The sequence below is a fragment of the Chenopodium album genome, chromosome 27, assembly GCF_948465745.1.
Source record: "Chenopodium album chromosome 27, dcCheAlbu1.1, whole genome shotgun sequence".
NCBI classification, from domain to species: domain Eukaryota; kingdom Viridiplantae; phylum Streptophyta; class Magnoliopsida; order Caryophyllales; family Amaranthaceae; genus Chenopodium; species Chenopodium album.
This window is the reverse complement of record NC_137860.1, coordinates 32,607,105-32,621,110: the sequence shown is the minus strand read 5'-3', so window position 1 is coordinate 32,621,110 and position 14,006 is coordinate 32,607,105. Positions and strand designations below refer to the sequence as shown.

Below are 14,006 nucleotides of genomic sequence, written 5' to 3'. Positions count from 1 at the left end.
TGGTACTCCGTAGTATACAATCCTACGTTAAATAATTGGGAAAATTGACTGGTTTTCTTTAAATTCTTTACTAAGGTATAGAATGAATTTTTTTCACCAAAATAAAGAAAGAGAAGTTGGAAGAGTTTTCGCTTCTGCATTCGTTGGCAGTAGACTTGGTTTTGAACATTGCACGTGTTCTTTACTGTTTCTCACCGATGGTATTGTGATTTGGACTAGAGTAATATATGCACTTCTGTTTCAAAGTAATTGATAGATTTGATATCTTTTCGTAATAATTCTTAGGGTTTTTATAGAGGTAAAAAAGTCATTAGGAAGCACTCGTCATGAGCAAAAATTATTTTTAAACTAAATGGTACAACCTTACAATCCTATATTTACGACTTGAACAACATCTGTTGGAAATTTAAGGTTAAGATAGCAGAAGTGAAAATTACCAAAGGATGTGTTAATTTGAGTTGCTAAGTCTTAGCAGTTGGTAGCTATTTGCTGAAGTCTATACTATAACGGCCTGTGTTTTTAGAAACATGATTCGTCAGTATACCAAGTGTGTAAGCTTGTAACTTCTTATGAGTATGAAATGCTAGCAAGTAAGGAATTTTTATCTAGAAAAAACATTGTCGTCAATGGCCAGGAGTTAAGAAAGGAGTACAGTAGAGAGGGATTTACGGTGCATAGTTGCTAATTTTGCTGTCGGAGGTGATTACCTCTTAACTCAGCTAGCAATGCATGTAAATCAGAATATGATGAACCGCCTTCTTCAACAGCCTGCCTTGCCATTTCCTTCAACTTCTTTGTCTTAATTCTCCTTTCTTCTGACTCGTTCCCCTCCATGATTTCTCTTAAAGCTGCCTCTATAACTTCCCGCTTTATGATGTTTTCTAATGAAGGTGTCCTATCCCACTTCTTAACTCCAACTGAGACACCGGTCTTCAAAATCTGAGTCACTAATAATTCGTTGTAGAATTGCTCAGCGAAAACAGGCCATGTAACCATTGGCACACCAGCTGAGACCCCTTCTAGTATAGAGTTCCACCCACAGTGAGTCACAAATGCTCCTATGGCTTCGTGCTCCAAGATTAACATCTGTGGTGCCCATCCCCTTATTATTAGACCTTTCCCTTCCATCCGTTGCTCGAATCCTTGTGGTAGCCACTCTTCATTCTTTCCATTACCACCATCCCTCACGACCCAGATAAAATCCTTTCCTGATGCTTCCAGAGCCATTGCGATTTCTTGCAGCTGAGGAGCTATGAAGACTGATGTGCTTCCAAAACAGAGGTAAATCACCGAATCAGGCTTCTTTGAGCTTAGCCATTTCATGCACTCGTGCTCATCTATTGATGCCTGTTTCCCTCTCTGAGCCTTAACTTCAGTGCGTCTGTTGCTCATTGAAACAGGACCTATACTCCACGCCCTCCTCCCCAATTCTTTTCTGAAGTAGTCTGCATAATCCGGTTCCAACTCATAAAAGCTGTTAACAATCACTCCATAACTCTTGACCTCTGATTCCTTGATCCTGGCCATTCTCCGTTTAAATTCTGATCCCTCGCTTTTCCTATGATCTTCTGCGATATGCAATCTTCTCATCTGTACCTTATGGGGGAGGAAAGGAAGAACGAAGGGCTCATCGTCAGAGGACACGTTCTTATAGGGTTCATGTACCCTTATAATTTCTTGAGCACAAAGGGAGAAGTAGCTAAACCCATGGAAGACTAGCCTAGGGATATTGAACTTTGCTGCACTATCAGTTGCCCATGGGAAGAACATGTCGGCCACAAGGCAGTTGGGTCGGACCTTCTCCAAGTACTCCTCGAGCTGCTCGCTTAGCATCTCTGTACCTTTGAAGAACTTCTGGATCATCCCAACTCCTAATGATAGATCCGGGCTCTCGTATCCATCAGGCAAGCCAACTTCTTTTGTAGGAAATTTGAACACTTCAATGTTTATAACCGGATCTCCGATCTTTTCACTTTCTTCATTGGCCTTGGTGAAGGTGGCCTTGTTGAGAGGGGTGGTGATAATGGTTGCCTTCACATTGCCGTGAACGGAAAAGAGCCTCGCTATGTCGAGGGTCGGAATCATGTGGCCTTGACCCATGAATGGGAAGAAAACAACATGAAGCTCTTGAGGTTCATGAACATCCATGTTGATGTTTGTTTGAAATGTATGAATTTTGAGGGAAATAATAGTGGGAAAGTAAATTAGAATGATGTTAGATTATGTTTTATTGTATGCGGTGTTATATTTATGGTCCATTGTTTATCGGATGAATGAATGCCACACCGTTAGTGTCGGAACTTTATTAGGAAGTTTATTACGTATATGGATGATAATTGATATGAATAAATTCAATTGTTGCTGCAAAAAAAATCAACTGAAATTATAGGGGTGTCCAAGTCTAGCCGCTTCATTCATCGAGTCATTGGCAGTGGAGAATTTGGAATTGATAAATGTATATTTATTCTAAATCTTATAATTGGTGCAAGACTAGTCATATTTTCCACTCTTAAAGTTGGGTTGTGAAATCGATTAGATACCAAAAAATTATAAATAGAGAGACATAAATAGCTTTATCATCTTCTTAAAACAAATTTATACCTGTGTAAAAAATAAAAAAAATTATAAGCTTAGTCATTGCTAATATTTTGAACATCTTAAAGTAACATACGTTACTATTATTAGCGACCACAACAGGATAAATCAATTTTTGAACAAAATTTAATTTACAGAAATTGACCGAATAAGTATATATAGGGGAAGGAAATGAATTTAAAAATGTAGCTTTAAGAGTTATTTATATAAAAAAAATTTGTAAGAGCTATATCTAATGCTTATACATAATACATTAATACATAATCGCGCTATGTATTAAAAGCACTTTAAGATGGAAATGCAGCCTTGAATTTAGGTGGATAAATCTCTCAACTCATCTATTAATGCACTTAAGTCTGAATATGAAGATCCACCTTCCTGTAAAGCCTTCCATGCCATCTTCTTGTACTCTTTTGCTCTGCTTCTCCTTTCCTCAGCTGCATCTCCAACCATTATTTCTCTCAAAGCTTTTGCTATGGCATTTTGAGGTATAACATCTTCTATAGAAGGCGTTGTAGTGTACTTCTTAGCTCCGACAGGGACTCCAATCTTCAAAACCTGAGTTATTAACTTCTCATTGTAGAATTGCTCGGCAAACATAGGCCATGTAACCATTGGCAGACCTGCTGAGATCCCTTCAAGTGTCGAGTTCCACCCACAATGTGTTACAAAGGCTCCTATGGCTTCATGCTCCAATATCAGCACCTGAGGTGCCCATCCTCTTATAATCAGACCTTTACCTGACATTTTCTCCTCGAATCCTCCAAGATCATCCTCGTTCCTAACAACCCATATGAATTCCTGTCCTGAGGCTTCTAGAGCCATTGCAACCTCGTGCAGCTGAGGAGGAATAAGATGTATAGTGCTTCCGAAACAGATGTAAATCACAGAATCAGGCTTCCTCGAGTTAAGCCATTTCAGACATTCATGTTCACCTATTGAAGCTTGTTTACCTCTATTCGACTTTTGCTCAATGCTTCTGTTGTACAGTGAAACAGGACCAATATGCCATGCCCTTCTTCCTAGATCTTTCCTGAAATAATCTGCATAATCCGGCTCCAACTCATAAAAGCTGTTGACAATCACCCCGAAACACTTTAGTTCTGATTCCTTGATTGCATTGTTCCGCCTTTTGTATTCTGTGTTGCCACCATTTTTCCATAAATCTGCTGATAGCTGCAATCTTGTCATATGTATTTCATGGGGGAGGTTAGGAAGAAGGAATGGTTCGTCCTCAGACTTGACCTTCATGTAAGGTTCGTAAAGCCTAACAACTTCTACAGCACAAAGAGAAAAGTAGCTAGTCCCATGAAACATAAGCCTAGGTATGTTGAACTTGGCAGCAGAATCAGTAGCCCAAGTAAAGAACATATCGGCCACAAGGCAGTTGGGTCGAATCCTTTCCAAGAACTGCTCGAGCTGCTCTCTTAGCATCGCGGCAGCCTTAAAGAATTTGTTCATTTCTTCAGGCCCTAAGGCTTGCTCCAGATTTTCACATCCTTCAGGTAGGCCTGCTTCTTGAGCTGGGAACCTGAACACCTCAATATCGATCAATGGGGCTCCGGACTTGTTTCCCTTTTCAACGGCAGTAGTAAAGGTGTGCTTGTTGAGAGGGGTGGTGATGATGGTTGTCTTGACACCTCGCGCAGCAAAGAGCCTAGCGATGTCGAGGGTTGGGATCATGTGGCCATGGGCTAAGAATGGGAAGAAAACTGCATGGAGTTGTTGAGGTTCAGCACCCATATTGATGGTAAAATAATTGAGAGAAAAATCTGATCTAGTTAGAATTTTATAAGATTGATATTTGATAACAATAATATATTGCGTTAGTATATATACCACGCAAATTATGAATGTGATCTAGAATTTCTTGGAGCATCCTCGAAATGAGAGAAGCAAATTTGAAGTTGGCTGGTTATCAATCACGTCAATTCTTTAAGTTAAAGAAAATTATTCGGTAAAAACTAGTGTTATTAGACAATGATATACTGTGTGCTTACATATATACTATGTATTATATGAATGTGATCTAGAATTGCTTGGAACTAGCTCGAAATGAGGAAAGCAAATTTGAAACTGGCTGAGTGGCTGGTATTCCATTACGTCAGTTTAGGAAGGCATAGGCAGTATCCACTGTAAGAGAAAAGTCGTGTATTCAATAGTCTCACAATAATGTCTACGGAGTAGTTAGGTACTCCCTTCATTTTTAAATATTTGCTTCACTTTTCATTTGCGACCGTTTTTAAATAATTGCTTCATTTTTTTATTTGGAAAGTTTTTATAGTATTTAATTCATTTCTCTCAACTAGTGACACCCAATTTCATTACTTTTACATTCTCTCTCCTTCAATTTACTTTCTATTAACCCCACTATCTCTATATTTTACTCCGTATTACTTTCTCTAATTTATCCTAAAACTCCGTGTATGGGGAATTGGAGCAAGTATCTAAAAATGGAGGGAGTACTTAGGTTATGTTATTTCTTAAGTAAAATAAAAGAAAAGTAAAAATAATTACTTGTAATTTAAAGAATAAATATGATAATAAACTATTATACTGAGAGTGAGGGATAGCTCAAGTGGTTAGAGCTCCCTCTCGATTTCAGGAGATCTTGGAATCGATTCTCACCCCCGCCCTTGTGGCTCTCTAAACACCAAAAAAACTATTATACTAGTAATTATTATTATTATTTTTTTTTTATTTTTTTGGTTGAATGGGTAGAAAGCTAGATTAAGGATGCTCAAAATGAACTAATTAAGTTAGAGTTATTACAGTATAGGAGTCGAATTTAACCTCCGACTTTCTATAGGGTCGGAGTCGGATTTAGCATAATTCGCTTAGAGTCCAACCCGTTACCATCCCTACTAGAGAAATATTGGTGACGGTGGAAGTTACTAGGTGAAAATATTCTGGTGGAGGTTTGTGTTAAGCACATGCAGAGTATAACATATGCTCAAGAACATGACAAAATGGCGGCAATGTTATGCACAATATAATTTATTTGAGAGGCAACATGTGTACTTATATAAGCACGTATGGTTTACCTTCGGCTAGAACCAATTCATTTATTTCAATCTCATGTTCTCGCTAATTTAAAATTTTTTTTAATCCTGTATAGAGACATAAATGGCCTTATAATCTTCTTACAACATATTTATAAACTTAATTGTTGTTAATATTTTAGACATCTCAAATTAATATACGTGACTATTATTAAGGAGCATACGAGGGTACTACTAGAATTATTGTCTTATTTATTAGACCAAAATTTGACGTATGCGGTATGAAGGTCCACAAGTTCCGTATCCATCTGGAAGACCATCTTCTATCTTCTTGTGGCTGAAGGTTCAAGCATTTATGAGATATCTTTAGAAAGTTATTGGTATGAAGAAGACAGTAGAATACAAGTATATTCATAGCATATATTATATCAGACCCCTTCTTGTATTAAAAAGCGACAAGTAAAAGAGTGATAATTATTATATATTTTAAAAATGGTCCTGATTAGGCAAGAAAATTTAGTAGTCTGAAGATGTTGAGAACTATACTGATTGACTATATTAATCATGCATTTAAGCATGATAATGCCTTAATTCATTGATAAATGCACCTAAATTCGAATATGATGAACCGTCTTCTTCAACAGCCTTTAGTGCCAACTCCTTCAGCTCCTTTGCTCTGTTTCTCCTCTTTCGCGCCTCATCTCCCTCCATTATGTCTCTCAATGCCTTCTCTATCGTGTCCTGATTCACCAAATCTTTGATGTAAGGATCCCAACCGCATTTCTTAGCACCAATAGGGACCCCGGTCTTTAATACCTCGGTCACTAATTTTTCGTTGTAGAATTGCTCAGCGAAACCAGGCCATGTAATCATAGGGACACCAGCAGTGATGCCTTCTAGGATCGAGTTCCACCCACAATGTGTCACGAATGCTCCTATGGCTTCATGCTCTAAGATGAGCAGCTGCGGAGCCCAACCTTTTAGTATTAGGCCTTTACCTTCCATTCTTTGTTTATATCCTGCTGGCAGCCACTCTTCACTCTTTAAGTCCTCATCATTCTTTACAAACCAAAGGAAATCTTGTTTGGAAGCTTCTAAAGCTACTGCAATTTCGTGCAGCTGAGGTACCGAAAATTGAGTCATGCTTCCGAAACACATGTAAATGACTGAATCCTGTTGCTTAGAGTTCAGCCATTGTAAGCACTCATGTTCATCTTTTGAAACTTGATCCCCTCTTCGCGCTTTGTCCTCAATGCTCCTATTGCAGAGTGAAGCAGGGCCGATATGCCATGCCTTCCTTCCTAATTCTTTACTGAAATAGTCTGCATAATCAGGTTCCAACTCGTAAAAGCTGTTAACAATTACACCATAACTCTTGAGTTCTGATTCTTTGATCAAATCAAATTCTGTTTTGGCATCACTTTGCTCTTCTTTCCTTAAATCCTCTTGAATTTGCAATTTTGTAATCTTTATCTCATGGGGTAGAGAAGGAAGGATGAATGGTTCTTCATCAGACAAAACGTTCATATAAGGCTTTTGTAGCCTAACAACTTCCTGAACACAAAGAGCAAAGTAGCAAGTCCCATGGAACACCACCCTAGGGACATCAAACTTTGCTGCACATTCAATGGTCCATGGTAAGAACATATCAGACACTAAACAGCTTGGTCGAATATTTTCCAAGTATTGTTCGAGCTGCACCTCTAGCATCTTGACTGCCTTCATGAAGTTCGAGATCATGCCAATTGGTATGGCTTGAGTTACGTTTTCACAGCCATCAGGCAAACCACATTGTGTTGATGGGAATTCGAAGAGCTCAACATGAATTATAGGGGATCCGGCTTGTTTGCTCTTTTCAATGGCTTTGGTGAAGAATGATAAGTTATGAGGTGTGGTGATGATGGTTGCCTTGACTCCTCGAGCTGCAAAGAGCTTCGCGATATCTATGGTGGGGTTCATGTGGCCATATGCCATGAATGGGAAGAAAACTACATGGAGTTGTTGAGGTTCATCATTACCCATTTTTTTATGAGGAAAAGAAAAATTATCAGGTAAACTAGATGGTTTTGATTACTAGATGGCCTAGAATTCTATTATGGTTTTAATAGTATAGGTGAAGAAGCATAATTTCATATGTAACATATCATGTTCTTGTATTACTTTTAGTCTAAAATAAATTAATAAGTGGTCAGCAATTAATGGAGTATTCTTAATTTCTTATTGAGAAAGCTACACATGACATGTATTGAAACACCAATAACATATATTGTCTTCTAATTGGTTCTGTGATACAAAGAATACAAGAAACTTTTTATGTGCTTTTTGGCAAGAAAGGGACATTGTCTTAGTGGAAATATTGATGTAGACAACCAGTACAATGACACATAAAGTTTGTTTATGTTAATATCCGTCCGAAATTAATCAATCTCACACACATGAATATCTAAGTTTTTAGCTTTGCTTAATAGGCTTTTTTCCATGTACAATATTTTATCCCAATAACAAAACAATCAATTATGACTAAAGCTCACTGCTAGGCAGCAATTGAACAAATGAAAAAAGCTAGGATACATATTCAAAACAGAGGGTGGCAGAGTAGAAAACTTCACTATACAACAGAGCTCAGATATGCAGCCATATATCTCACTAGCCAAGCCATCAAATTCCGATCACGCCGTTCAGATCGAAGCCTAATGTGTACTGGACCAGCAAACGAAAACTCGGCCAAAATCAGACCACAAAAATATGTGTTTGAACTCTATACTCAGGGTCTGACAAGTGACAATCACAGATTTTTCTTGGAAACCAGATGAGCTACTTCTAAAATCAACATTAGGAAGCTAATGATGTTGCTCCTTAAGCAAACCCTAAGTACCTCATAATCAGTCATTAAGGTTTCCATAAATGGGCCTAATAACACCAAAAAATAATGGGTTTCTCCATATAGTATTGGAAGAGACCCATAAGCACAAATAAACATAATCTTTGTCATTAGCCTTATTTACATTTAGAGCATTCCTTAAAACTTTCACTATTATTGTCTTATGACTCTTGGACATATATTACCATATACTAATCATGTTTTTTAGAATGGTAATCTCTCAACTCATTTATCAATGAAGTTAAATCATTATATGATGAACCATTTTCTTCCATGGCTTTCCTTGCCATGTCCTTCAAATTCCTTGCCTTGTTTCTCATTTCTGGAGCCTTATTGCCGTCCATAATCTTTCTGACCGCATTCACTATGTTTTCATGCTTCACAAGATCTTCTATAGAATGCACCACTTTCCACTTCTTAGCTCCAACAGGAGTCCCAATCTTTAAGACATGGTTCACCAACTTTTCGTTGTAGAACTGCTCAGCAAAAAGAGGCCATGTAACCATCGGTACACCAGCTGAGATTGCCTCTAGTGTCGAGTTCCACCCACAATGAGTCACAAATGCTCCTACGGCTTCATGCTCCAAGATTAGCACTTGTGGAACCCACCCTCCTACTACTAGACCTTTTCCTTGAGTCCTTTCCTTGAACCCTTGTGGCAACCATTCTTCACTCGTTCGGTATTTATCCTCCCTCACAACCCAAATAAATTCATATTTCAGAACTTCTAGAGCCATTGCTATCTCTTGTAATTGAGGTACTATGAAGTGAGCTAAGCTTCCAAAACATACATAAATCACCGAATTTGGCCTCTTCGAGTTAAGCCATTTCAAACACTCATGTTCATCCAAGGAAGATTCATCATCCTCTCTTTGCACCTTATCCTTAAGGCTCTTATTGCATAAGGATACCGGGCCTATATGCCATACTCTCCTTCCCAATTGTTTCCTAAAGAAGTCGGCATAATCAGGTTCCAACTCGTAGAAGCTATTGACAATCACTCCATAGCATTGGACCTCTGATTCTTGAATCTTTTTGTGCCTTCTCTTGAGTTCAGATTGCTCTCCTTCAACCAAATACTCTCGTGGGAGTTGTGACCTTGTTAGCATAATCTCGTGGGGAAGGAAAGGAACAACAAACGACTCCTCATCATTAGAGACATTGTTGTAAGGCTTGTACATCATAACCATCTCTTTAGTACAATGTGCAAAGAGGCTAATCCCATGGAAAACAAGCCTAGGAATGTTGAACCTAGCTGCACACTCCGTTGCCCATGGGAAGAACATGTCGGCCACAAGGCAATGAGGCCGCGTCTTCTCCAAGTACTGCTCGAGCTGCTCTCTTAGCATCGATGCAGCCTTGATGAACTTCTCTGCCATGTCTGAAGACATCATGGCTTGCTCCAAATTCTCACATTCTTCGGACAAACCATTTTCTACTGACGGAAACCTAAACAGATTGATTCCTATCATTGAATCTTTATCTATCTCCCTCCTTTCAATGGCTTTTGTGAAGAATGGTGAGTTTAGAGGGGTAGTGATGATGGTACACTTAACACCGCGAGCTGCAAAGAGACTCGCGGTGTCAAGTGTTGGGACCATATGGCCATGAGCCATAAATGGGAAGAACACTATATGAAGGTTACCTTGATATTCATTGCCCATGTTTCTTTTAACATGTAAAAAGATGTAAAACAGGTTATAGTATACTATTGTAATGCAAGATTATTATGAAAGAACAAATTATAGAAATTATACTGATGTTATACATATTAAAAAATTTGATCAGTAATATTGTAAAAGCAAATAATATGAAGTAGCAAATTTGCCACATGATAGAGTGAACAACATTGTGGAATCAAAGGCCAGTTTTTTGCATAATCTTATGTGAATGATTTTTTTAATATTATCTTAAATCTGATGATTGGTCTGCAATTATGCAAAAGTTGTTAGTAGAAACAAAAAATCCAGCTAGAAAGGTGCATTAGCAGCAGTATGAGAACAAGTTTTTTTTTAAAAAAATAATATATTTATGAAAACTCAGATATTGCATTTCTTTCATATGAAATAATATTATTGTCTTTTGTGCTATAGACCTCTAATATATGTGAACACAAGAGTTGTGTATCCTTGAGACTTTATTAACTAAGCGAGTTCCCATAATGGCAATTTGGACGAGTTTGGATCAATCAATCCAAACTCGGGTCAAGAAATCATTTAACGATATTGTATCTACATAAAACGGAGAAATGATGAATTGACATGATTTACCTTTAGTAATTATTTGCTCAGTGATTTTTATATTGATTTAATTAATATTTCATTCGTAGAGTTTTTAGTTAAATCACTAGAATGTATCACCTTTCAATACGAGTACCAGAGGCTAAAATCAATATATATTTTGATGTCTGAAACAAATAAGTGACCTTGTATCCGGGAACGGAGAGAGTAAAAAAAAAAAGACATGAATAATATTTTCATTGTTTTGAAGGAAAGGAGGATAATTTTAATCAATATCAAATCAACCATTGTCTCCCACCAAGATTTTTTTCACCATTCAGTAAATTGGTTAAAGTTGCTCAAATTAAAGCATATCTTTTTGAAGATATGAAGTCAATAATAATCGCCCTTGCCTAGCTACTTGCGTAGTTGCATGTATGGAGTCTTTTTATAGTGGGTTGTTTTTCTTTAACCAATTTTTTAAAATTTCTTGTCTTTTATTAACAATTGGTCGGTTTTATTCATAAACTCTAAAATAAGTTATTCTTTCACCTAATCAATCAAAGGATGAAAATCTATTCACGGAAGAAATCACCCACGTTTTTTAATACTTTGTACAAGCTACTAACCCAGTAAGCATATTCTTTTTAAAGTTCTAATGTCAAAGTATGTACCATACAGTACGGTTGAACCTCTATTTTACCAACCACAAAGTCTTGACAAATTACTAGTGAAACGATCAAGAGCTTATATACACCCGTCTCACACAAAATCTCATTAGAAAAAATAAATATAATCAACTAAACTGAACGTGTTGAGATGTCTACCGACAAAAAATTTCACCTTTTAACCATAGTGGACAAAATTATAAAAGAACACGAACTGAACTATGAGTACATATATGAATTTAAAAACTATAACCTACCAATGATTTATTAATTTGTTTATTTGTTATTCATATTCATTAATTGACAATATATAGCCTATGATACATTCATAGTTAATACAATATTAGCTAATTAAATAGCTTGCACTTACTAGAAAACAAGGGCAGTGATTTTATTTCATTAATACTACGGAGTACAATATTTTATACGATAGGTGATGAAACCAGGCTTGGGATAGGGAGTAAGGCCCAAAACAAGGGCATGCAATTAACTTATTACAATAAATACATCAAAGATAGTCGCATAGCAACCTTATGATACAAATATAATTCAAATATATCAAGGAAGCAGAAGTGTACGTACTACGTAGCTTAAGACCTCAGGCCAGCCCCCGGAGATAGATAGAATCACTTAGGGTTTGAACGAAACGTCGTTTTTTCGCCTAGTCCTACACCAATATAAGCACCGTAATATATAGTGATTTGCATGACTGCATCACTTGTTTATACAGTAGTCATAATATATGCTGAGAAGACGGATAATTGATCAGCCCTTGAAGATGTTACATCGCGGTGTGGTGGTGCTGGCTTTGGATATGAAGGTGGTGGATGTCTAGGCCTCTCTGTAATATCATTATTACTTTCTTTGTTAAGATAACCTGCACATCATTCATGTATAATAACATCTTTAGTACTATTATAAGTCATTAAGTCTAACTAAGATTATATTATGTTTACAATCATTGTACAACATTTCTCTCCAAAATAAATAAATAAAAAAAAAAAGAGAGAAAGAAATTAAAATTGGTGAGGGGTTGGGCCCCTTTGGGCCTCAACAAAGGTTGTCCTTGGAATCAAGTTACTCCATAGTTTTTTTTTTTTTTTTTTTTTTTTAAAAAAAAAAAAAATATTATCCATGTTTCCTATTTTTGCAACAATAATTTGTTTATGTCACAATAACGATACCCTTTATTGCAAATAATAAGAAACTAAAGTAGTAGGAATCATTGAATCAAGTTAGGTTAAGGATGAGTTTAGGAGCCACAAATATTTAATTATCCAACAAATGATTATTTAAAGCGTTAGATGTATAATTAACTTACAAAATCACCAACCATAAATTTAATAATTTAGGATAGCATGGATGAGCAGTCAAGCATGATTATTACCTTGTTGCTTGGTATGGCTTGACGTTTATGAGTAAGTTTATAAGATATGACCAGGATGACTAAAAAGTAAAAACGTTTATTGTGTAATTTCATCAATCCTATAATTTGTGTAACAATAATGATGATTATACCTATTTCCCCTTCTACTTTTTAATATGAATTATAATATACATAGTACATGAAAAAAATGCGCAAAATAGTTGATCATTATATTAGGCAATAATTTTATTATCCCAGTGTAGTAGTTACTACATAAGTGAACTATGAGTGCATAGAAAATTACTTGCAACCACGCCATCACGCTCTGGAGGTGCTGGCTTTGGATATGGTGGCGGCGAATGTCCTGGCCTCCTTACAACTCTCAAAGTTTTAGCATACCAGTCGTCAATAGTACCCCCTGCAACATGCATACAAAAATTTGAAGAGCCATAATAAGGTTAAAAGGGCAAACATTATATTATAAGGTCCTCCGTATGTAGCATATTTCAATATATGACTACATACGTAGTTACTTTTATATGTTTATTCAAGGGTAGCTTCCTTCTACTAATTTTTTGAGCCAAAAGTTTCAATGTCTTGTAATAATACTCATATTTCAAGACTTGCTCTAATTTACTCTTTAAAATAGGGTGGTTGTTCATATAAAATTGAAGGAGTATAAAATGAGCAGTAAAAATAGAGCGGACATCATATGAAGATAGTAACATACACCGTACTTCATACTTTGTACGAGTACATAATTATAATTACCTGGAAGCCTAGCGGCTTCAGCAACTAAAGACGTAGTTGAAAGGAAGGAAGTACAGGACATGAGGATGAAAATGGTGAGTAGCAAAGTTTTCATGATGAAGGTCGACATTATATTATATGAATTGAAGAAGTAGCACTAAGAATATTGTGAAGTAAAGAATGAGGCCGAAGGAGGTGTATTTATAGGTCAATTTTCACTGCATGTAAAAATGCAATAATGTGCGCAAAGTAGGTGAATACATGCACATCAAATCCTGGTTGCATGATTTTCCTCAAAAAAAAAAAAAAAAAAAAAAAAAAAAAAAAAAAAAAAAACCTGGTTGCATGATTGAACAACTCTTTTCCTGTACGAAAGCAATTTAATTAATCATGCAATTCTCATTACTATATTACTCTCTCAATTAATATTACTTGACCTCTACAATAAGCTTTATGTTATTATTATTATTATTATTTTTTTGTTTAAAGGTTAATCATGTAGTAATGTGTCCAATCAGGCAATCA

At 36.4% G+C, this 14,006-nt stretch overlaps 5 protein-coding genes across 5 annotated transcripts; all 5 read right to left on the bottom strand.

Moving 5' to 3' along the window:
- Positions 1–648: 648 nt before the first annotated feature.
- Positions 649–2,231, bottom strand: LOC145620760 (scopoletin glucosyltransferase-like). The gene has a single exon (XM_081675465.1). The coding sequence runs from the start codon at positions 2,146–2,148 to the stop codon at positions 682–684; it is 1,467 nt and encodes a 488-aa protein (XP_081531591.1). The 5' UTR covers positions 2,149–2,231; the 3' UTR covers positions 649–681.
- Positions 2,232–2,694: 463 nt separating this feature from the next.
- LOC145619387 (scopoletin glucosyltransferase-like) lies at positions 2,695–4,402 on the bottom strand. The gene has a single exon (XM_081674070.1). The coding sequence runs from the start codon at positions 4,336–4,338 to the stop codon at positions 2,908–2,910; it is 1,431 nt and encodes a 476-aa protein (XP_081530196.1). The 5' UTR covers positions 4,339–4,402; the 3' UTR covers positions 2,695–2,907.
- Positions 4,403–5,992: 1,590 nt separating this feature from the next.
- On the bottom strand, positions 5,993–7,784 carry LOC145620635 (scopoletin glucosyltransferase-like). The gene has a single exon (XM_081675335.1). The coding sequence runs from the start codon at positions 7,617–7,619 to the stop codon at positions 6,168–6,170; it is 1,452 nt and encodes a 483-aa protein (XP_081531461.1). The 5' UTR covers positions 7,620–7,784; the 3' UTR covers positions 5,993–6,167.
- An 885-nt stretch (positions 7,785–8,669) lies between these two features.
- On the bottom strand, positions 8,670–10,186 carry LOC145621289 (scopoletin glucosyltransferase-like). The gene has a single exon (XM_081676032.1). It carries the CDS (start codon positions 10,140–10,142, stop codon positions 8,670–8,672), a length of 1,473 nt encoding a protein of 490 aa, XP_081532158.1. The 5' UTR covers positions 10,143–10,186.
- Positions 10,187–11,731: 1,545 nt separating this feature from the next.
- LOC145621423 (uncharacterized) lies at positions 11,732–13,669 on the bottom strand. The gene is made up of 3 exons (XM_081676154.1): positions 13,503–13,669; positions 13,036–13,149; positions 11,732–12,242 (listed from the first exon to the last, which is right to left on the bottom strand). The coding sequence occupies exons 1-3, from the start codon at positions 13,609–13,611 to the stop codon at positions 12,088–12,090; spliced, it is 378 nt and encodes a 125-aa protein (XP_081532280.1). The 5' UTR covers positions 13,612–13,669; the 3' UTR covers positions 11,732–12,087.
- Positions 13,670–14,006: the final 337 nt, after the last annotated feature.